At 38.3% G+C, this 23405-nt stretch overlaps 1 protein-coding gene across 9 annotated transcripts in view; it reads left to right on the forward strand.

The window, feature by feature from the left end:
• The window catches only part of ppfia2 (PTPRF interacting protein alpha 2), a 180838-nt gene that overhangs the window by 111442 nt on the left and 45991 nt on the right, over nucleotides 1-23405 (forward strand). For all 9 annotated transcript variants that reach the window (XM_065268622.1, XM_065268621.1, XM_065268624.1 and 6 more), the window contains 3 exons: nucleotides 12628-12729; nucleotides 18011-18175; nucleotides 20677-20751. In XM_065268622.1, the coding sequence (XP_065124694.1) occupies nucleotides 12628-12729; nucleotides 18011-18175; nucleotides 20677-20751 (342 nt within the window). The remainder of the gene's footprint in view (nucleotides 1-12627; nucleotides 12730-18010; nucleotides 18176-20676; nucleotides 20752-23405) is intronic.

Raw genomic sequence — 23405 nt, forward strand, 5'->3', positions numbered from 1 at the left:
ACAGCCTTCGAGGGATGCGCGAGAGGCGGATCTCGTGGGAGTCGGCGTCCGAGGGGTCCTCCACGGATCTTGCCACTCCCACCACGGCGTTCATTCCACCTGCCCCGTTCTTTGCTCCGCGTCCCAAAAAGAAGAGGAGGAAGAAGGGTTCCTTGGCTCTGCAGCCTGCTGCCACCTCTCAGGCCCCTGATCCGCTGCAGCCTCTGCCGTCTGCGCAGCCTCCGCTGCAGCCCCAGCCGTCTGCGCAGCCTCCGCTGCAGCCCCAGCCGTCTGCGCAGCCTCCGCTGCAGTCCCCTGTCATTGTCCCTGTCTCATCGTTGCTGCCGTCCGCAGCCTCCCCTGTCATGATTCCGGTCTCGTCTCCGCAGCCGTCCGCTGCGCCCCCTGTCACAGTCTCCATGTCGTCTCCGCTGCCGGACGCGGTGCCCCCCGTCATGGTTCCTGTCTTGTCTCCGCAGCCGCCCGCTGAGTCCCCTGTCACTGTATCCATGTCGTCTCCGCTGCCGGACGCAGCGCCCCCTGTCATGTCTCCTGTTTCCCCTCAGCCTTTAAACCCTGACTTTGTTGTTCCCGCCCTGCCCCAAGCCGTTTTTTCTCCCTAAGAAACCCGCTAAGCCAGCCCGCATTTCTCGCAGCCATCCCTCAGCTACTCCCCGGGGTCAGAAGGCTCGTGCTCCACCTAGTCCCATCCTCCCGCCCCCCCTCCCTTGTTTATTGTTCTTGTTGTCTCACCCTAACCCTCTTGTTGTTCTGTCTTCTCTTCCTTTATTGGTGTTTGTCATGTTTTCGTGGATGTTGTCCAGTGTCCAATCTGTCTTGTCCTGTGTCTCTCCTTGAGGGCCGCCAGGGGGCGTCCCTTGAGGGGAGGGTCCTGTTAGGACTCTGCCTTAATCTTGTTGGTATTTATATCTAGTTTTGTATGGCAGGGTTCTAACAGTACAATGTTTTGTGTGGGGAATATGTGGTCTATATTAACTATACTAGACCACGTATTTCCTGTGTCTTGTCACTTTTTACCCGCTCCCTTACTTGTTATCATTTCCACCTGTTCCCATCATTAGTTTCCCCTATTTAAAGTCCTTGTGCTCTTTGTTCTGTCTGTGATCGTACTGTTTTGTTCCTGACCTGATTGTTGCTCTCATCAAGTTAAGTCTAGTTTATTGTTCTTTGTCATTCTAGTCTAGTTTAGTCCAGTTCTTTGTCTAATGTTTAATGTAGTATAGTCTAGGCCTGTTTGTGCTTGGTGCATCTTGTTTCATGTTGGTTTTGCCCCATCGTGGGTTTTTGTTTTCTGTTTGTTAAAATAAAGTCTTCAGTTTTTCCCACTACGTCTGCTCTTGGGTTCATTCAACACAAACCCTGACAGTAGCTTTGCAATGCCATTGAAGTGTGGTCAACGTTTTCAACCTCCTAAAAGCAAAATATCAATCCTTTTCTCTCACAAGTGAATGGTTTTGCTTCAAAAGACATATTATAGTAGACATATGAATACATACTGTAATATATTAGGGATGCACCAAATGTTCGTCAGCCAAAACAGTTTGTCTGAAAATAGCAAAAAAGCCGCTTTCTCTGACACTTAAAAATGCTTTCACACTGCCATCATGTTTGCTGCTTTTATAAAGCGTCTGCGTCTGTATTTGAAAACGTTATTGTTTGGTGAAATTTATTCAGTCTTTTTTACTTATTCGGCCATACAAGCATTTTCGTTGCTATTTTTGGCTGAATGTTTTGGTTGCTGAACATTTGGTAATAGATTTATTTATAGACAAGATTAATTTATAAAAAAAAATGGTTTTGCCATTATAAATGACCAGTGGATTTATATGTGTTTTTTAAAATTTTTATTATGTATAGCAGTTTTTACAAGAAGTTGTATAGACCCACACTCTATAGTCATGCTTTAGCACCACTTATGGTTCTACCGCGGTGCTATATACAGTAGGTGTTCTTTAGTGCTGAAAATGGTTCCCCTTTGATTATGAGCTTTAAGTACTATTTAGCACAATTTTTTGCGTGAAGGAAAAATAATCACTATTTTTCGACAGTACATTTTAAATGTCTTGGTCTGTTTAAAGTTAATTTGGTCAATTGTTAAGGGTACATAAGCACATAAATGACCCCAAAGCTTAAAAGCCACATAGGTATAAAAAAAATCCCAAGTTGCTACACAATGACTTCCCTTTAATAAGTTTATGTCGTTCTCTATGGGAAAATTCATGGAAATAAATTTCCTCTGCCATTTTGTGTGCCTATAAATTTACTCGCCATAGTTCATTTCACTGAGCTGAGAGGGTTTAAGCTGTCTGTGTCTTGTTTATCAGCTCAACTATATTGTGTCTCCTATCAGCCTTTGGTGTCTGATTAATTCCTCTTTGAATGATCTCCTTAAGGATTCCTCACTGGACGTGAACTGAGTTTGAAGGGCCCTTCGCATAAGATTCTTAAACCAACCACGGCTTTTTACGCCTGCTTGTGGAGGTGATTTATGGGTGCCTACACCGCCATTGGCCCTTTCGTTTTATCGGGTGTATACAGAGACGTACGCTGGGCTGTTGTTATCTGATCTGACAGTTATTGTTCTTTGCTTTTGTCCACTCTCAAAAGCAGGCTGACTGTTATTGTAGATATTTATGTGGAGGGGTTACAAGCTCTCTCAGAGAATCTAGAATACTTAAGTTAGCCTCCTTGCTTTCTAATATCTATAGGGAGCTGTGAATTCACAGTGGATTAGCTTTTTGACACAGTAAAAGATTGCACAAGTATGGGTTAAAATAGTCAGTAGGCTCATTTATGTGTACTTTTAAAATATTAGGCTACTTAAAGCAAATAGCGTTGTGCCTTTTGAAAAGTGTAATTTACCTATATCTGAAAACTTCTTAAGAACAACTTTCTCTAACTCAGTTTTGACTTTTATCCAGAGATAAAGCGTGAACTCGACGAGAAATGCCATCTGCAGCATAGTATTGCCAAGCCCTCTGCTTTTTTATGTTTAGATTTGGGTACTGTTTAAACTGTTTTTTTGGGATGTTTTTGGGCTAGTTTTGAATATCCATTTTGATGGTTTTGATTCAGGAATCTGGCAACCCAGGCTGTGCGCTTGAGCAGACATTCGGTTCGGATTCTATAGAATGTACATGTAAACGAACATTTAAATCAGATAACAATGTTTATAGTGCATGTATACTGTATTGTCGTAACCTTCAATCGTATTAAATTTAGTCGGATTGACAAACATAGCCAGTGTGTCCCATCTTAGATTTAGTTTGCTAAGCTACTTGCATTGCATTGTGGGATTGCCTAATGCATAAAGGGTATGTGTAGTGCTACTTTAAAGCTAAAACAAGAAACTTGTTTACTTGGAAATATGCATATGATGTCTTTAACTCATCGCCGCCATTAACTCTTTCCCCGCCATTAAGAGAAAACGCTTCCCCGCCAATGACGAGATTTTCCGCCCTTCCGCAACTTTTTAAAACCGGAAGTATTGCTCTATGGCAAGCTGCTGCATGTCCGTGTCTGTTTTAAAGATCGCTCTGAATGGGATCTCTATGAAAAGTCCGTCACAAATATGGAATTATTTTTGCTTTTTGCTCAAAATATGGTGTTTTTGGAAAAACCTACCCATATTCAAAAGCTGATTGCAAAAGAACCACTAAAGGTAGGGTGAAACGGTTTTTTTTGTTTGAAAGCAAGAGGGTCTGTTCATTTTCATTTGATATATTGTTTGTTTATATATTTAAAAAAGAACATTTTCTGGAAGGCTTTAAACTTTTGTGAAAATCATGAAAAATGCTGCCGCTGGCTGGCAACTTTTTTTTTTTTAAACGCTGGTGGGGAAAGATTTAAATAATGTATTTTTGTATTGATATAACACATTCAAATGTCAAACCAAAACATTTTAATATTTTGGCTCAGAACAGTGTTAGTACTATAAGATTTTACAGGAAAATAATGACAATGTAGTGTCTATAGAGGTTTGATCAGATAGGTTTCCCATTAAAACCCAGCAACTTCTGACTCCATTGGTCTTGTCCATTGCTGGTATGCATGTGCTGACATTTCCAGCATGCATTTGTTTTGCAGTGCTGTTCTGGTCGGGTGCTTGTCTATATTGGTTTTAAATTGAGAATGTGTGACACTCATTACACATAGGTGGGGCCATATCCGCCATCAACTCCAGTGTCCTCCAAAGCCGAGAATAGGTTTCTTGCATAACAAATGCAGCAAATAACTCATGAATAAATCAGATATTTTTTTCCATTAAAACATGGCAGATGTTCCACAGGGAAAAGGTAAAGTTCATTGCAAATATCTAACCTTTGTTTTGCAGAAATAGGACGAAAAGTACAGTGGGCATTCTCTCTTACTTTCTCTTTTGTTTTCCTGCTGATGAAGTGATGTTAACAAGCTTTGTTGTCACTGTGGGTTGCTGATAGAGCATGCTGGGTATTTTTTCAGACATTATCTGGACTCAGATTCTTTATAGTTTTATGTAACTAGATGCATCAAAAGTTGACAACAATATTTATATTAAACATAGGCTATATTAAAATGCTTGGTGTTTTAAGCATGTTGCCGTGTGGTTTGCTAGGGTGTTCTTGTTACATGGTTTCAGTTAAAAGAGCCCATACTTAAGTCTCTGTAATATTTAGCTGGATCTCACATCAATCAGGATTTTTTCAAACATTGTAACATCCGCCAGCCAAATTTCTTTAATAATACGGGACTCTTCCTCAACAATCTGCACCATTTTAGCGTGTGCCAGCTTAATATTTGGGCATAGGAGTTTGTTGAACTTTAAACAGTTTTATTTGTGATTCTATCAGCAAACAAAAGTTGTGGTATTTATTCTGGGTTTTGGCAAATAATGTGAATGTGGTTGACCAAAACAACCAAAATAGCAGCTTGGCTGTCTTCAACACACCCAGCCTCTGCTTTCTAATAACTGTCACACAGAGGACAGAATTAGCCGTCAGGGCCCGTGTGGAGTGCTAAATCCGTGGATCGTAATTGCCCCCTCTGCAGATTTATGGATGGCTTTACATCCACGCAACAACCCCTTTACTTGCTCAGCCAAAGGTCAGGGTAAATCAAACACAGTGGTCCCCTAACACACAAACTCGATTCTTAGGGACGCACGAGCCAAGGGACCTTTCGAGAGTGGATCTGTGACATGGCTGTGTGCCGCTGATGGATTTACAGTATAAGGCTCTCCCGCTGTGAAAGAAATGGCTTTATTATGGGGGGCAAGTCCGTAGGGAGCTTCTGTTACAAATTGACTTTAATAGAGAGAAACGACTTGTGTTGGATGCTAAATTTCAAACGGTATTAAAATGTAAGTTTTGAGTTTTAATTTATAGTTGACCTTTCATGGGGTCTTGCTTGTGGGATTATCTGCATTGCTGAATGTAGATTATCCCATTCGAACGAATACACACACACATACAGACAGACACACACACGCATACATATCAAAAAAATCTATTTATATACATTGATGCATAATACAAGGATGGTTAGATGAAGGATCATGGATGGATAAATGTCCACACATTAATCTGTTATAGGCAGATATATAAGCAATATCCACCATAGACAGAATTGTATTGAATTGTTTGTGTTTAAACAAAATTTTCTAGCAGGTGTTAAATAAACCAACTGTTTGTTACAATTAATTAACCCCACCTATGGGGTAAGTTGTAACATTTGCACTCCTTTCACTTTCGGTGTAATTGTACAATAACGGTAGGTCCCACAAACAAACTTTTAAGTGTTCATTTGTAACAGAGATGTGTGTGTTAATTGTGTAAAAAATAATTAATGTAACTTAAATATGTTTTGAATAGAGCCAAAGTTAAAAAGGGTTAGGTTGTGCCCCACTCTCCCCTATAGTTCCTGCCATCATTTTTAGTAATTAACAATTAATTTGAATATTGTACTTGTTCATTGCTCTCAAAATGTGTTGGGAATGGATTCAAAATAGTAATATTTTATTTTTAATGTCATGAAAAAGACAACAAAAGCAAACCTCGTGAGCGACATTAAGTCACCCAACAGCTGAGTGGATACAAAGACACATTAAAGCTGTGATTAAAAATCAGAGTTATTCCATGAAATGTAAATTTCTGAAATAAAAACCATTTTGTTTGATCGCAAAACACTGTGGGCTCTATTTTAACGATCTGAAACGCAAGTGCGAAGCGCAAGTGACTTTGTGGGCGGATCTTGGGCGCTGTTGCTATTTTCCCGGCGGGAGAAATAACTCTTGCGCCAGGCGCAAATCAATAAGGGGTTGGTCTTAAGTGGGTTCATTATTCATAGGTGTGGTTTGGGCGTAACGTCAAATAAACCAATAAGAACGCTATCCAACATTCCCTTTAAACGCAAGGGCGCAAGTTCCATGGCGGGTTGCTATTATTATGACGGATTTACCAGGCGCACGCCAGGAGCGATTCACAGCCGAGGAGACCGACGTTCTTGTAAGAGCAGTCAAAGGCAGAGAAGTTATTTTGTATGGGGATAGGAGAAACCCGCCCAAATCAGCATAGGTTAAACAGGCGTGAGAGGAAATAGCCGCAATTGTCTCATCAGCTGGCATCCCCAGGACGTTGCGGCGAAAGCGCTACAATGATATCAGGAGACGGGGGAATCCCAAGCTTGCCAGCATAAATTGGGCACGAGGTGGATCTGCCTCTACACAGGACCTGACGCCAGAAGAGGACATCGCTGCGTCCACCCTCACCGCTGAAAGCCAAGAAACGCAAGCAGTCCAACCCCAAAGTACACTTACAAATCAAGTTCACATACATTAAGGTTTCTTATGAAAACATTTGAATTATTATTTACATAAAATAATCTTTATACAGCCACACAAACAAACTTATGAAAATATTTTAATCGTTATTTGCATGATAATTTTTTAACGCAGCCACACAAAATAAATAAAAAATGTCAGCACAATGCTCACCACAATGATTTCCCTTATCTCATGTATTAATATTTTTTATTGTAACAATTTATGATTTGCAAAAATAACTGTTGCATCTGTGTAGATTAGATAAGCAAAGTGTGTGCGCGTTGTGCACGCTATACATTATGGTCAAGCATGCGTCCTTAAAATAGCATAATGAACAACTTTAGACAACTTTTTTCTGGTCAGTGGCGCAATTGTTTTTTTTGAAACTGCAAAATAGCATCAGGGATGGTTTGCACCGGAACACGCCTCCTTTTTTGCACTGAACCGCCCAGGGAGCGCAAGTTCATTCCCTAGTTTGCCGACGTGCGTCTGTGGAGGGAAAAACCCGCTGTGCGCCGGTGCAAAATACGAATGATACATGCGTCACTGCCAAACTCAATTGCGCTGGGTGCAAGATAGGGCCCAATATCTTTTTTGATATTTGGAACATGTTTTCCCCATTTTAATTTTCAGTAATTAAATCCAAATAAAAACATTGGCAGAAATGTTGACAATATTCTTGAGTGTTTATTCTTTGCACAGATTTAATGACATTACTACACAACACAGCTTTATCTCCAATACAATTTTTACTGTAAATCTAAGGATCCATATTCTGAAGACTTGCTTGCGTGCAAACACAGGAAAGAACAGGAACTCTGCCCAACGTATGCTACATCTGTGAGCTTGCAAGAGCCCCATGGGATATTTTCTGAATAAAGCTTTATAGCGCCATTAAAGATTAATCAAACACAAAGCACATCCTCAGTCTAGATTTTAAAGTATATGTGGCTGATATATCATCTATGTAGCTGTTAAAATTTCTACTTAGAGGTTTATTGTGTTAGTTTTCTCCCATCCCATTAGTTACCGTGATGCATTCCGGAGATGTTTCTTTGCAGATATTTGAGTGTTTTTCAAGTGCAGTGGGTGCATTTGGAGGTTATTGTAACATAGGTGGGTGTTTGATCTGAAGTCTATAAACTTACGTTGAGTTTAGGGTTCATGCTCTGCTTAGTCTTTGATCCATTTCCCTCCCAAAACAGCTCCCAGGGGTGCATCTTATTCCGCTTAAAAGGATGTTTTGAATTAAGCCAAATAAAATCATTTCTAAAAATATGAGATGCGCCTGGACTTTCAAGATGACTGGTTGAATTTTTGACTGAAAGAATTTCTTCTTTTGTCTTTGTCAAGGCTGTCAAGCTCATACAAGAGCAAAACAGCACCAACAAAGTAGTCCACATACCCATATTTCATTCATAGAGATGCTGACAGAATTATTTGTCTGCATTGAGCGAAATCAACAGTCGTGCGGTTGCAGTTTCGTTTACTGACAATTTTTAAAGCAGTATAAAAATAGTAGACGTTGACACCATGCTTTGAAAACATTAACAAGTCTATCTAGGTTTTTTCTTCCGTTGTTTAAAGCGGTGCAGAACATGTTGTAATTATGCCTGTCTCTCCCCTAAGACTAACACCTCTGCACCACCACCTCCTAATCAACACTTTTTAATTAGCGCTTTGCTAACTCATCCACACTGACGTCTGTGCCAAACTGAACCCAGCGACTTCTGCTAGACAGCAATGTACTCGACATGCCATAATGGGCATTTGCCAGAAGCAGGCTACTGGGCTCTCTGTGTATGCTATAAATATGCTGAGAAATGGTTGCTTTTCTTGAGAATGTGATTGAGTCCATGTCCTCGGGCTAGGTGAATCCTTCCTGGCCTCTTTTCAGTCTGCAGAGATTAAAAATGACATATAATTGCCCTTATTACCCAGACAAGTCAAGTATTGTGGCAGACCATCAAGTGGCAAATCTCATCTGTTCCTGGTTAACCTGAGGTTTGGTACTAACCAGCATTGACTGTCAACATAATGAGACATTTAAATAAATTATTTTTTAATGCCACCTACAGTTAAAGGACAAGTTTGGTATTTTACACTTAAAGCCTTGTTTGGAAAAAATGTTGGAAAGGATCTTTTGCAGCGATTTTTGTGTGAGCATACAGTATCAGTGAACACCCCTGACCACTCGGTGAGTTTCACGTCTTTGTAAACGAAAGTTTAATGCATTTTAGGAAGGATTGTTCCAGTGCACCTATTCAGCCATTGTAGCCATCTGAAAACAGGGCTTTAAGGCCCAATCCCATTTCTCTGTCTTACCCCTTCCCCTTATGCCTACCCCTTAGTTTTGCACGTTCATGAGAGCGAAAGGGCCATCCCAATTGGTCCTTACTCTCACGTGAACGTGCAAAACTAAGGGGTAGGGGGAAGGGGTAAAACAGAGAAATGGGATTGGGCCTAAGTGTAAAATACTGAACTTGTCCTTTAAATGACATTGGTCTAGAATCTCACTTTGTGTTGGTTCTGATTGGCTGGTGCTTTTTTATTTCCATTGTTTTATTTGGGTAGAATTTTTTGGCCTTTGAAACACATTTGATTGGATTTATGCTGGTTTTAATTTTACTAGGCACAGAGAGTTGTTTTAGTAAATGTTTTGATGTTTTTGTGTTATTTTTTTTTTTTATAAATATTTGTATCATGAAAATTGCAATGGGAGCTGACAATGGTATTAAACACAAAGAAGCAGATTGTTTTGAAAATTTTTTATGAGAAATGTTCTCATTAACTGAACTTTTTTGTTAACAGATCGTTTATTATTAACATTTAAAGGCCTACAAAAAAAAACATTTATTTGAACATTAACCCCCATTTCTGCTGGACAATTGAAGATTTTAACTGGAGGTCAGTTGACAATATAATATACTTAAATGTCATTTCATTGTTATTTAACTAATTCATTTTTTGTATTGCTGCAAAATCCTCTATGTGCATGTGAGCATTTTGGTAAAAAATTCCATAAAGTAGCCACTTTTTTGGTCAAGACATAGTAAACAGATGCAAAATTACTGATGAAAACAATGATAAAATGATACAAATATGTGACCCTGGATCACAAAACCAGTCGTAAGTAACATGTATATTTGTAGAAAAAGGCAAAAATACATTACATGGGTCAAAATTATCTTTTTTTAAAAATCATTAGGATATTATGTAAAGATCACGTTCCATGAAGGTATTTTGGTAACACTTTACAATAAGGTTCATTAGTAAACATTAGTTACATTATGTATTAACTAATATGAACAAACCATGAGCAATACATTTGTTACAGTATTTATTAATCCTTGTTAATGTCAGTAAATAGAAATAAAGATTTAAATTTTTTGTTCATGTAGGTCACAGTGCATTAACTAACGTTAACAAGATTTTAATAAAGTATTAGTAATTGTTGAAATTAACATTAACAAACATTAATAAATGCTGTATAAGTGCAGTTCATAATTAGTTAATGTTAACTAATGTAGTTAGCTAATGTTAACTAATGAACCTTGTTGTAAAGTGTTACCGATATTTTTTTTTTAAATTCTACCGTAAATATATTCAAACTTTATTTGTGTGAGTGGATGCAGCAAAATTGTGATCAGAAACTCACCAATCAACTTGGCGTTCCTACCCGTTTCTATAGGAGATTTCCCATTCAAGCTTGATTTTTATGTAAAAGCTTAGAAATTCCCCCATTCAGTCAACAATGTCATTACATCGGCAAGCCAGTAGAGACTGGTGCTAAAACATACCTTTTCATTACCAATGTGTTAAAAGTACTTAATTTGGACGTTAAATGAGATTTTGTTTAGTATTATGTTTATATTGCACTCTCAGATTCCAGATTTTCAAATCATTGTATCTTGGACCAACATTGTTCTATCCTAACAAACCAGACATCAATGGAAAGCTTATTTATTTGGTCGACCCTTATGACTGGTTTTGTGGTCCAGGGTCACATATATAAAATGAAACACTGAACCACAAATTAGCGGGGCGGACAGACAGATCAGATTCGGCCAACAAACATGTATTTTTTGAATGGCCTGAGGCCAGGATTATGCGGGATCTGGATGTATGGATGGATAGATAGATATGGTTCTCTATATTTAGTCTTGGTGTCAGAATTGAAGACCTAATTTACAGTTCTCTTTTCTAATGCAGCACAAGTAATATGGCATACCGTAATCTGGAGTAATGTTCTCTAAATCAAAGGGTTAAGATGTCAATACTGCAAATGTACTTCCTCTTTTCTTACTGGTGAGACCTTCACACTATAATGAGTTTGTCAGATGTTGATCCAATGCTTGAGACTCCCACATTTGGTACCTAAGGGCAACCGTGTGATTCGGTGCTATGAGTTGGATTTGATTTGACCTTTGACACTAAACACTGTATGGCGGTTTGGTTCGTAGCAGAGCTGTTGCAAGACGGTGGGAGTTTTAATCACAAATTGATTTATCTGATATAGACCCAATATTTTAAGCTGCTTGTTGGCCTGTGTCAGGCACTTTATTGTCTCCAAGGGGTAGTTTGTCTTCAATTTAAAGTGTGTTTACATTGACGTGGTAGCTGCTCTAAATGTTGTTGTTTTAACACAGCAGTGATGAACAAAGTGTATAAATGTGGATAGAAAACATTGTAACACTAATTATAGCAACTGTAGGCTGTAGTCATACCTTTCCTTTTAAAAGCCAGTCACCATTTTGATAGAAATGGGAAGGGAAGTTCCATGAATTTAGGTCAGCAGGAGCTGTACCAAGTGACTCCTACCTGATACTATTCTCCTAATACGCAACATTTCACCAACCACTGCAAGACCTCTGTGAGGTTCTTTGATGTCCAGCTGGACTGAGTCTTGTTCAATTATCGCACTATAATCAGTGAAACCTTGCAGCGAAATACAGGCTTAGATCAATACCAGTGTGAGATATTGTCCTTGAAGGCTCCCTTTACATGATCCCAATTTCCGCTGTCTGGTTATAGAAAGGCAGGCCTGTCATCATCCGCCAACTCATGTTTATCAATTGAGGTGACCGCTATTGCATTTGCAACTCTTGCTGAATTAAATAAATAAATAAGACATTTTCTAACCATCAACCAATGCCATGGATCAAACTTCTTATTGAGAGAATTGAACAGAACAGTTTGTTATATTCTTGCATTTATCCATGCATAACGATACCTGTATTTTTCGTCTACGTTCACATCAGCTTTGCTAATCTTCGTTGTCTATTTTACCCATACCCGTCCTAAGTGATGGTCAAACACATGAATGCAAATAACATTTCCAAGTTTGTATTTTGTGGTACCCAGCTTGACTAAATGTGCCAGGTACGTAAAAATACATCACGATTTATATCATGAATACAGCACATTGAGGCCTGAATCAATGCCTGGCATCATTTCTGCCATTTCTAAAATCCTCTTACTGCAGTGAATGCAGATTACCATTAGTACATTGAATCTGTACCATTTACTTGAGTGGGATTTAGCTTTTCCTTATGTGAAGAGTTTCACATGGCTTTAATCTCGCTCTGGTCGTGGCAGCTTCTGAATCTCAAAGGGCGATCATCTGCTTATTGTTCAGCTACTCATAAATTCAGGCAGTCTGTTCATTTAATGTACAGTACATGTACTGCAGACCTCGGGGAGTAAATGTAAAGTATCTTGTGAGGTTTAGCCAAGAATATTCTGAGCACATACAACAAAGTAAACAATCCCAATGTCATATCGTCCTCAAGCAAAACTAAATGTGATGGCTTTTTGGTGTTTTGCAGGAGTTTGCCGCCCTGACCAAGGAGCTCAACGCCTGCAGAGAGCAGCTGCTGGAGAAGGAGGAGGAGATATCCGAGCTGAAAGCCGAGAGGAATAACACAAGAGTGAGTTCATACTGTACACTTTTTTCCAAACATTTTAAAGGTGACATAGAATGATTGAACGGGGTATTTATCCTTGTTCTGTGATGTGACATGTAGACAAAAACGTTTTTGTTTGGGTCTGTAATGCCTTCGAAGCTTCCTAAAAACCTCTCTCAGATAGCTCTTTTAGGGTGGGGATTTTAAACAAGCGGTTTTGCACCTATTTGTCTCCCCCTACTGGCTTAACTTGCAATATCATTACTGATTGGCTGACTTTGCTGCCACTCAAAAAATGTAGCCAATTATTTTAAAGTGGAGGGGCAGTGAGATGCCTATGATGTCATAAGCATCAGTTTTTCAGATTGGGCCGTTTTCTGGCTGACATTTCTAAAAGAGGAATTTCTATGAGACTGAGATGTTTAGCATGTTTAGCACTTTTTGTATGTTTGTGAATGTGGGTAGACTACCATTATTCAACAAAGACAAGGTAAAAATGGTTTTTCATTCTCTGTCCCCTTTAAACAACACTTTGTTTCTCAACCATCAGCTACAATGAAGCCAGCAATCTCAGTTCTTGCTCACATGAATGGATGCTTTGGTTGCTCCGTAGTGCTTTTGCTAAATCTGGCACCAAGTTTTGTAAAATTTGGGTAGTTTATCTAAATTGTTTTTTTTTTATCTTAATAGTTTTATAATTTTAGCTCAGATGCCAAGTGTACGACAGTTTGAATGGAAGACCCCCTATATTGGGTTGCACCCTAATTCACCTTCTTATTGCAACCATACAAATCCAAGCAAAAGTATTTGGTCCTTGCACAACGTCACATACATATTTTGAGATGCCAACCACAGATCCAAAACATCGTAAATTGAATGCCTTGACAGTTAACTAATTTATTGTTTAGCAATTACTTGTAAGTTTAAGATTATAATTCTCTGGATGTCAAGAAAACAAGCAGGCGAGTGCAGGGAAGGTGCCAAAATGTCTGACAAGAACCAGCACTCTGGCTATCGCTTCCATCTCATGAGAGAATAGTCATTCGCATCTTGCGCTTCATTTTCACCTCCATTTTTTTAGCTGCACCCCTCAGCGCCCGCTTGAGTCACTGCTATGTAACCCGGCCCTCCAGCGTCTATGCTGCAATTCAATGAATTACTTGCGTTACTTAGCTCCAGCCAAACGTTTGAAGAGTCAATTATGAAATTGAGGACATCGAAGGGTATTAAGACAAGATAGTGGGGATAAGGGGAAGTAGTGAAATGAAAAGAACATGAGAGGTCAAGTGAGATTAGTAACAGACTCTGCCAGTGGCATTTCAAGTCTTTTATGGGTGCAGTCATTATTGAAAAGGTCACATGTTAAAAGTAAGTGTTTTATTTGAGTGTACACCTTAATTCACAAATCATGGTTGTCACAATCATCAAAAATGGGAAAGTCTCTCCATGGTAGAGAATTGCGTTAGCAGCGTAATAGTCATGGGAACACATATGGCGCTTTTTCATTGCATAGTACCCCACGGTTTGGGTCGGGTCAGCTTACTTTTGGGGGTTTTCCACTGGGTGCAGTACGTAGTACCTGACAATTTATTTAGTACCACCTCAGTTGAGGTTCCAAGCGAGCTGAGCTGATACCAAAACATGACGCTAAAAACAAAGTAGATCAGTGATTGGTCTGAGAGAATGGTCACTACCAGCGCCATCGCTATAATGTAAAAGATTAACTTTACCTTCGTGCTAGCTTGCGCAGTCTCGAGTAAACCTGTTGTCATCTGTGCTTTGCTGTAAGTTCCCAAACTCCCTTTTAGCGATGAAAAACATCCACAGGTTGAGAATCAGGAACACCATAACATTTTTTTCCAAACTTGCAGTTTGTGGCGGCACATTCGCGGTGTGCACGTCCGCACATATGCTTAAATGCAACTTATATGAGGCTCAGCGGAGCGCGTCGACTGACACCACAGGTGTTTGTACAGAAACTGTCATGTGAGACAGAGGAAGTGATAAACGCGATTTGCAAACATCTATTTGTGGTGGTCAATTTTTATTTTGTGGCGTACTGAGAAATAAATGAATGTATGGGGATGTATAGCAATCCAACCACGCTTACTTGTTTGATGTCACAGCAGTAGACAGCGCAAATATAACGATACGCCTATAATTCCTCCCACTCGGAAATGTTACTAAACTCGATGGAAAAGCTAACCAAGCCAAAGTGAGGTGAGCTGACCCGACCTAAACTGTGGGGTACTATGCAATGGAAAAGTGCTGTTCGTTATAACAAAAAAATAAAGATGAAATGCCCTGCAAATAACTTTGGATGAAAGCACATGGCAAATGGATGTAAATATAGATGTCATAACATGATACTGCAGTCTTTTTTGAGGAACTCTGATGCAAAAGCTGCTATACACCACCTCCGTCAAAAATTGATCATAGTGCCCCCTAAGGTGTGTTTGAGTTTCTTCATATTTAAATTCTGACTTTTATAATTTGCAATGTTTCTAGATGCATCTTTAGTGATTTTGCAACTGTTGTCTACTATGTGATGTCCAAAGAAGTGGACTTTCCTTTATTTGCCAAAAAGCTTGCATGCACTTAGAGGGTTTTGCAGCGAAAGACAATCACATTTTTTTTAAATACTAATGAAATGACTTAAGTGGTATTTGTGAAAATAAGTGAAATTAAACATAAGAACCTGATAAAAAAATTCTCATGCACAAGAAAAGATGTCAGATGCACTTAGAGGATTTTGCATCTGAACTCTTTATTTGCAAATAGTTTGTGCTATCAGTTTTAACATGTATGTAAAGTACCTCATTAATGTTACATATGTTTCAGATTCCACATTGAATTCCCAGACAAGAACAGTTTTAAAGAGGAAGTAAAATGATACTGTTCCTGTAGAAATATTGATGACCATTACTGTTGAGATTCATGTATTGTTTAATGGCCATGTCTGCAGAAGGCACCACTGCGAACCCATTCCACCCACAGAATGCTAGAGAGAAAGTAACCTAACCTGTATTTTCCGGCTGTATGGTTGTTTTTATGCTGAGCTGGCGGTAGGAAACACACAGGCTGACACAGAAACAGGGTTATGAAGGAGAGAGCATACAGCCTAGCAAAAATAGAAAGGTCAGCTCTTCTGTTGGTTTCTGGAGCAGAACAGTATACAGATGCCAGTCCAGACCTCAGGCAGATACATGTACAGTACAGAGGCAGGCCTAATGCAGCGACTCATTAAACTTTCTGCTTGGTGCAATAGATTGTACCCTAGAAATACACAAATGTAAACTTTTAATGTATCAGTGATGCATAGACCATTTGTGGCCCTGTCTGTAAAATTAAGGTTAAACTCTCATAATTTAATTATGAGAATAGTTTTTATTAATTGATTTCAATCTTTTATATGATCTAACTCAGTCAGTATTAAAGATATTGAGGTTATATTTTCACAAAATGTTCTTTACTTTATGTAGCATGCAGAAAACAGTAAATCTTAAAAAAATGACTTCAGATGGGTCTCACATTGCTGGATATAAACAACACTGATCCAAAATCACTTTTTGTTTCAGTTTTTAGTTGTTTTTTTATTTATTAAATGAAGAGTTTCGTTGAAAAACGACATAACTCCGTTTTTTTATTTTTCAGAAATCTCTTTTTTTGGTTGTGAATTCCAATTAATATAAATTCAACAGCAGTTGGTTTGTTTTGTTTTAACCTTCATAACTTAAAAAATACAGCTAGCACCATAAAACAAAATAAAAACACGATAACAATAATAAACATGTTTTGACAAAAATGTTAAAAACGGAGTTATCTCGTTTTGCAACAAAACTCTTCAAATATTTAGTTTATATAATAGAACATAAAGTATTACTGCAGATTTTATTATTCTTCTAAATTGTTTTTAATCTAAATAAATGTTATTTTTACCTGACTTTTAAACATGTAGTCAATTAATATTATTAATTTGTGTCATGTTTAACTGGACATGCCTTTCCATCTCACATGGAAATGGCCCTTAAAAGAAGAAAAAGATTATATAAGAGCAGGAGTTTGACATTACATAAGGAATTTGCAATGTTAAAAGCATAAAGAATCAAAATCAAAACGATGATATCTTTAAGATGGTGGCCAAACCATTAAATACATTAAATTTAAAAGTCTTGATAAGCAGCCATGTATAGTGATGATGTGCAGTCAGCAAATCATTAGTGTAAAATAAACCCCTTTAGAGTGTATTCACAGTAAATAAGTTTTATTTTTGATTATTGTAGACCTAACAAAAAAATAACATTTGCATATCATTGCTCTCAGCAATTTGGTTGCAGTCAGCAGGGATACTTTTAATTTGAACACCTGCAAAAGAAAAGGTACTGTTGTATTGCGATTTTGTTTCATAAAACTTTCACATAGCAAATAATAGAACGACATATGCTCAGAAGTCTGAGATTTAAGTCGAAATGATAGAAATATCACCCATCTGGCTTTGGACGCAGCATAATTAAACCTGTTTTTCACGCATATGCAATTCTATAAGGTTATTCACAACATTTGACCATTAAAAGTTTTCGTACAATGTCCAATAAACATTAAATGTTTCCCATGAGTAAAGATCTGTTATTGATGATAACATTTGATGATCTGTCTCTCTCTCTCTCTCTTGAGTTTACATGCCATGTACCAGACCATAGAATAACGACGTTAACATAATCTCCTTTGTGCCAAGTCCAGGGGGTTTCAATTTGTTTGCTCCGCTTTATTGTTTTAAGTAATGCAATGGTTTTTTTTGTTTCTAATGTTGTTACCCTGCTGAAACTAGTCCTTTGTAAAATGAGAAAAGACAAAATCGTGTTAAGCACATGTCATTACTTTTCAAATGAAAGTTGTCCTTGAGGGTTTTAGTTGCATCAGTCAGTTAGACAAATTGTCTATAAATAGAGACACAAATAGGGTTTAATAGTTTAATTCACAAAGACAAAAACAGTTTATTCATAGGGGTTCACATACTTTTTCTTGCCACTGTATTTTCACACTATTTTCAGGACTATAATTTTAAATGCCACTAATAAACAAACAAACAAACAATCTTTATGACACAGGGAGTGCATTAAAACTTGTGTATAGATTAATCGGTTTGTGCCATATATGCTGGTGTTAATAAATAAATAAACTAAGACACAACTTTGTATCTCCAATGGAGTATTTTTTTCTTCAGTTTAATATTTGTGAAGGTTTGAGTGGATTAAGGTGCAAGTGATGTCAAGTGCCATGAGGGTAACCATTGTGTGTTCAACAGCTGCTGTTGGAGCATTTGGAGTGCTTGGTGTCGAGGCATGAACGTTCCCTACGCATGACGGTGGTCAAACGTCAGGCTCAGTCTCCTTCTGGGGTCTCCAGTGAGGTGGAGGTCCTTAAAGCCCTCAAGTCTCTGTTTGAGCATCACAAAGCACTGGATGAGAAGGTAAACTGTGACAGGAACTGCTGCAATGTTGATTTCACGAGGGAGTCACAATGCAATCTATACCTTCCCACAATGCATTGTACATTTAACATATTTGAAAAAAGTGTCTAAGCAGACAAAATGTAATTTATTCTCCTGCACAATGTTGTGCTGTTTTGGGATTTTGAGATCTTTACACATTTATTGGAAAACGTTGACCCACTATCCCGCATGTCCTTTCCTTCATCCCGTGGCATTTTATTTATGGATTAAGTTCCTGTGCCGGTTCATCCAGTTGTAATCCATTATGCTCCCTTCTACAGACAGTGTCATTTATAAGGCGTTAGGTAACGGGCAGCAGAGAAACACATGATTTATGAGGCAGCAGCTCCAGTGTTCGTTTAACCCACCTCAATAGTGGGGTTTCCATCTAAACGTGAAGTCATTTTTTTTTCAAATTTGGCAAAAAAAGTAAAACAAACAAATGCTAGGTGTGTTTCCATCAAGTTGTTCAAGCGATTGACGATAGTATTGGTAACCTAGTAAATGAAACCCAGTAAATTAAACAAGGCATGCTTAGAAAATGGAGACAGGATTGCGTTTAGTTACGATTGTGCATTTTTTAAATTTACTAGCAGTGCAGCTTGTAATTGCTAAACTAAATGCTGTGCGCAGAAGAAGAAATGCAGAATTTATTCGGCAAATGCGTTTCCATCTCCCAGTAAATTCGCATTTACTCCTTTTACATAAATCAAAAACCACCTCAAGCGATTGTAAAAACGTAAAAAAAATTCCATCAATTGTTTATTATGCGATTACTTCAAAATGCGCATAAAATCGGGGGGATGGAAGCCCAGCTAATTTCAGTGATCAAACAGGTCACCTGACACTTTTTATTTAACCTAATGCTGTTCTCATCTCTATTGAAATAGCCAAAACTTTAAAGTGACTCCTTAGAAGTAAGATCCAGAGAAAAGATGGTTACAGAAGAAATAATGACTAATAAAAGTTGGGTTGTTGTAATCCATTGATGTATAATATATGGACAAACTCAATTGGTTTAAGTTAACGTGCAAAATATATTTTTACAAGTTATTTGGGTATAAATGTGTTAATAACAACCTACAATCAAACAATTCCACAGTATATTTCTTAATTAATCCAAATTTAACCAAAGCAGTCTCATTACACATGCTTTTTTGATTCCCATTGTTAATGTGACATCACACAAACAAAGCCCCGGCCACAGCCACTGACTGTCTGGTTAATATTTACTCAAAAGCTTTTCTTAATGTGTTTGTTAGCACAATGTGGAGCTAATACGGCTTAAGATACTATTGTCTCAGACTGTATTCACTGTCTTTTGGTAAGGGAGTGAGGAGCTGTAGCTCATTTGCATTTAAAGGGATAGTTCGGCCAAAAATGATATTAAACCCATGATTTACTCACCCCCAAGCTGTCCGAGTTGCATATGTCCATCGTTTTTCAGACAAACACATGTTCGGATATTTTAGAAAATGTTTTAGATCTTTCAGTTGATTAAATGTAATGTTATGGGGTCCACGACCTTCAAGTCCAAAAAAAGTGCATCTATCCTTCACAAAATAAATCCAAACGGCTCCAGGATGATAAACAAAGGTCTTCTGAGGGTAATTCGCGCGGTGGTGTTGTAGAAATATCCATATTTAAAACTTTATTAACGAAAAAAAATACCTTCCGGTAGCGCCGCCATGTTAGACGACTCTGTATTCAGGAGAGAGTATTAGCGTAGTGTACGCACTTTTCTTAGTGACGTATGACAAATTCGGAGGGCGGGGGCACAGAGCAGCAGCAGAGTAGCCTCCATAGGCTGCGTAAGCTCTCATCCTGAATGCGGACGCGACTAAGATGGCGGCGCTACCGGAAGGTAGTTATTTACGTTAATGAAGTTTTAAATATGGATATTTCTACAACAACACCGCGCGGATTACCCTCAGAAGACCTTTGTTTATCATCCTGGAGCCGTTTGGATTTAATTTGTGAAGGATGGACGCACTTTTTTTGGACTTGAAGGTCGTGGACCCCGTAACATTACATTTAATCAACTGAAAGATCTAAAACATTTTCTAAAATATCCGAAAATGTGTTTGTCTGAAAAACGATGGACATATGCAACTCGGACAGCTTGGGGGTGAGTAAATCATGGGTTTAATATCATTTTTGGCCGAACTATCCCTTTATAGACATGAAAACATCATCTTTTTGCGCCCACCAAAATAGGGGCATTTGGACATGCTATAATATATGATATGTGAGGTATTTTCTGCTGAAACTTTAAAGACACATTCTAGGCACACCTGAGACTTATATTATATTTTGTATAAATGGGTATAGTATGTGACCTTTAACTTAAAAAAATTCCATATTTGACCCATCCATGGTTTGAAACACCCAGCATTTTTATCATTATTAAAAAATCAATTTTTAATAATGCTCTTTAAAAAACTATTAAAAATAACACCTATTTTTAACACTTTTTTCAGGTACGAGAGAGATTGCGGGTGTCACTGGAGAGAGTTTCTGCACTGGAAGAGGAGTTAGCTGCAGCCAATCAGGAGGTAAGCTCAGATGATGTAACCATAAAGCCTCCTGCAATAAAATTGTGCTGAACATCGGGTTACATATACACAGTTTACACAATAAGTATTTATTCCATGTTGTTTTTGTTGATCTGAATTGTGTGAAATGCAAAAAAGAACAGGAAAAAGAACATTGTGTATTTCATAAGTTCCCAATACTGGCTGTCCAGATGGTGTAGTTCTAGCTGAAAGAGTTTCAAACTTTTCTGCAAACGTTTCTTTAAGAGAAGAAAGATGAGAATCAGTGGGATGATTTCGAGCCTAAGCGTGTGGCAGTGATTCCCTGCCGTGTGTTATAACATCTCTATTTCTGAGTTAACACTCATGTCACAGGGTTGGAGGAGGGCACTGGATCAAAGAGAGAGGCAGACAAAGAGGAGAGAAGAGATATTTAAAAAAGGATTATGACTCAGCCAATTCTGAAAGATATACGGAGATGCGTACTGTAGAGCATTACCAAATGGTGAAAAGTTGCAGCCATTTAACAAAGTGTATAAGAAATAATAACTTTTATGTTTGGTTGAGGCTTCTTTCCATCTCATAGCAGCCTGGATCTACTTGAAATAGTCTTTTTGAAGTCTTTCTAAGCTAAATCTATATGAATTCAGTACACTGAAGTTGTACAGTCACATATTTTAAAGGTTCATTGTGTAACTTTTAAAAGGATCTCTTGAAAGATATGCAATATAATACACAAGTATTTTGTCAGTGGTGTATAACACCTTACAAAATGAACTGTATTGTTTTTATTAGTATAAAATTAGCTGTTTTTATCTACATACACCGCACTTCCCCTTACATTGAAATCGCTGTCATGTTTCTACAGTAGCCCTAAACGGACAAACTATTCTACAGAGCGTGTTTCTTTCCTACGTTTTCTCCATCAACTACATGTTTAATATTATGAAAGAGTGCTTCATTTTGGCACAGATATGACTGAACGTATCAATTTCTTGCTCACGCAACAGTTGGAAATGTTGTTTCACACCCCCAGTCAGGTGCCTCACGATGAATACGGTTTCTGTGAAGTAGTTGTTTTTTGTGTGAAACAAACCAGCGTTTCAGACGCAGACGCTCTCGCACGCGCTCTGCTTTGATGAGACTAAATGAACGACATCAAAGCAGACATGCTCACTTTCAGTAGGCTTTCACTTTTCATTTACCTTCATTTGCATGTTGACTCAATATTTCACCTCTTTGTGGAGAAAGAAGAGGTTTGATCTTAAAGCCTAAAAAAATCCAGACAGTCCTCTTTCTGCACCTTCAAAAGCGCAAAGCCTCTTAGTTGCCGCTTCATTAAAGGAATGCATTGTGAGCAATCAAATAAAAGCACCGGATCTCTCATGTGTGTGTATTTGTGCTGCTTGCTTTAAGTTCACGGTGAACGAGGCATCTCGGCACGGGTGTGGGATAATCTCCCAATGACCTTTAGCCTGGAGAGCACAATGTGTGTGTTGATGTGAGAGAGTGGTCAGCCGTAAGATGCTGTAAGAATACGGTGTTATTTTAGTAGGGAACATATAACAGTGGACATGGTCAGCAACTTCTTTAACACTATACAGTCGTATGCAAAAGTTTGGGCACCCCTGACAATTTTCAAGATTTTCATTTATAAATATCTGGGTGTTTGGATAAGCAATTTTATTTTGATCTATTAAATAACTGAAGGACACAGTAATATTTCAGTAGTGAAATGAGGTTTATTGGATTAACAGAAAATGTGCAATATGCATCAAAACGAAATTAGACAGATGCATAAATTTCACAATTTCACAGTTGTTTAATTGCTTCAATGCAGCGTTACAGTAAAACAAACATTCAAAGCACATAAAAATCCGAGGACAACAAAAGTAGCAAAGTACAGCAGCTAAGATTGAACCATACTAGTGAGTGGAGTATTAATCTGACATATAGAAGATAGTTCTAAGTTGAGCTAATGTCAGCTGACTCCCAAGGGGTCTAAAAAACTCATAGGAGAAAAACCCCTGTTTGAAAAAAGTTGTAGGGAGAAAAAAAAATTGAGAGAGAGCCAGACTAAGCTGATCCTATAGAAATAACATAGGAATACTAGGAGACCCACTCCCGCCCATACCCTCAAAGTTCAGCACCAGATCCGACCTAATGATTAATTCTGCACCCACCCAGACCTGTTAATATTTGGCCCGTTACCCGACCCGTACCCGCATAAATCACACACACAAAAATAATTCCAATTAAAGTGCTTTATTTTTAATCTCGTACCTCTCTCAACATCACACTAGCATCATGAATGGGCTAATGAAACAGGCTAAAGTGCGCTTTGTTTTGTGCCATTCAAGTAGCCTACCATCGACACCTAAATAGACCTATTAATGAAAAAAATGAAAAAATACAACCTACCTACACAACCCCTGCTGTGCTCCTACAAGTCTTGTCTCGAAATGCTTTCTAAGAAAAGACGTTTCCAGCAACACCTTGTTATCAACTGCAAAAGTTTATGCAACTCCTACAACGCTCGCTCCAACTATGAGAAGCATCAACAAAAGTTGCGCACTGTAGCAGTGGTTGTGACGTGATGGGTCAAAGGTCATATTTTGCGCGTGTAATGGTATTTTAGACATACAAATATTGCACATATTTTCATTCGCACTACA

This window comes from Paramisgurnus dabryanus, chromosome 1 (assembly GCF_030506205.2).
Source record: "Paramisgurnus dabryanus chromosome 1, PD_genome_1.1, whole genome shotgun sequence".
NCBI classification, from domain to species: Eukaryota; Metazoa; Chordata; class Actinopteri; order Cypriniformes; family Cobitidae; genus Paramisgurnus; species Paramisgurnus dabryanus.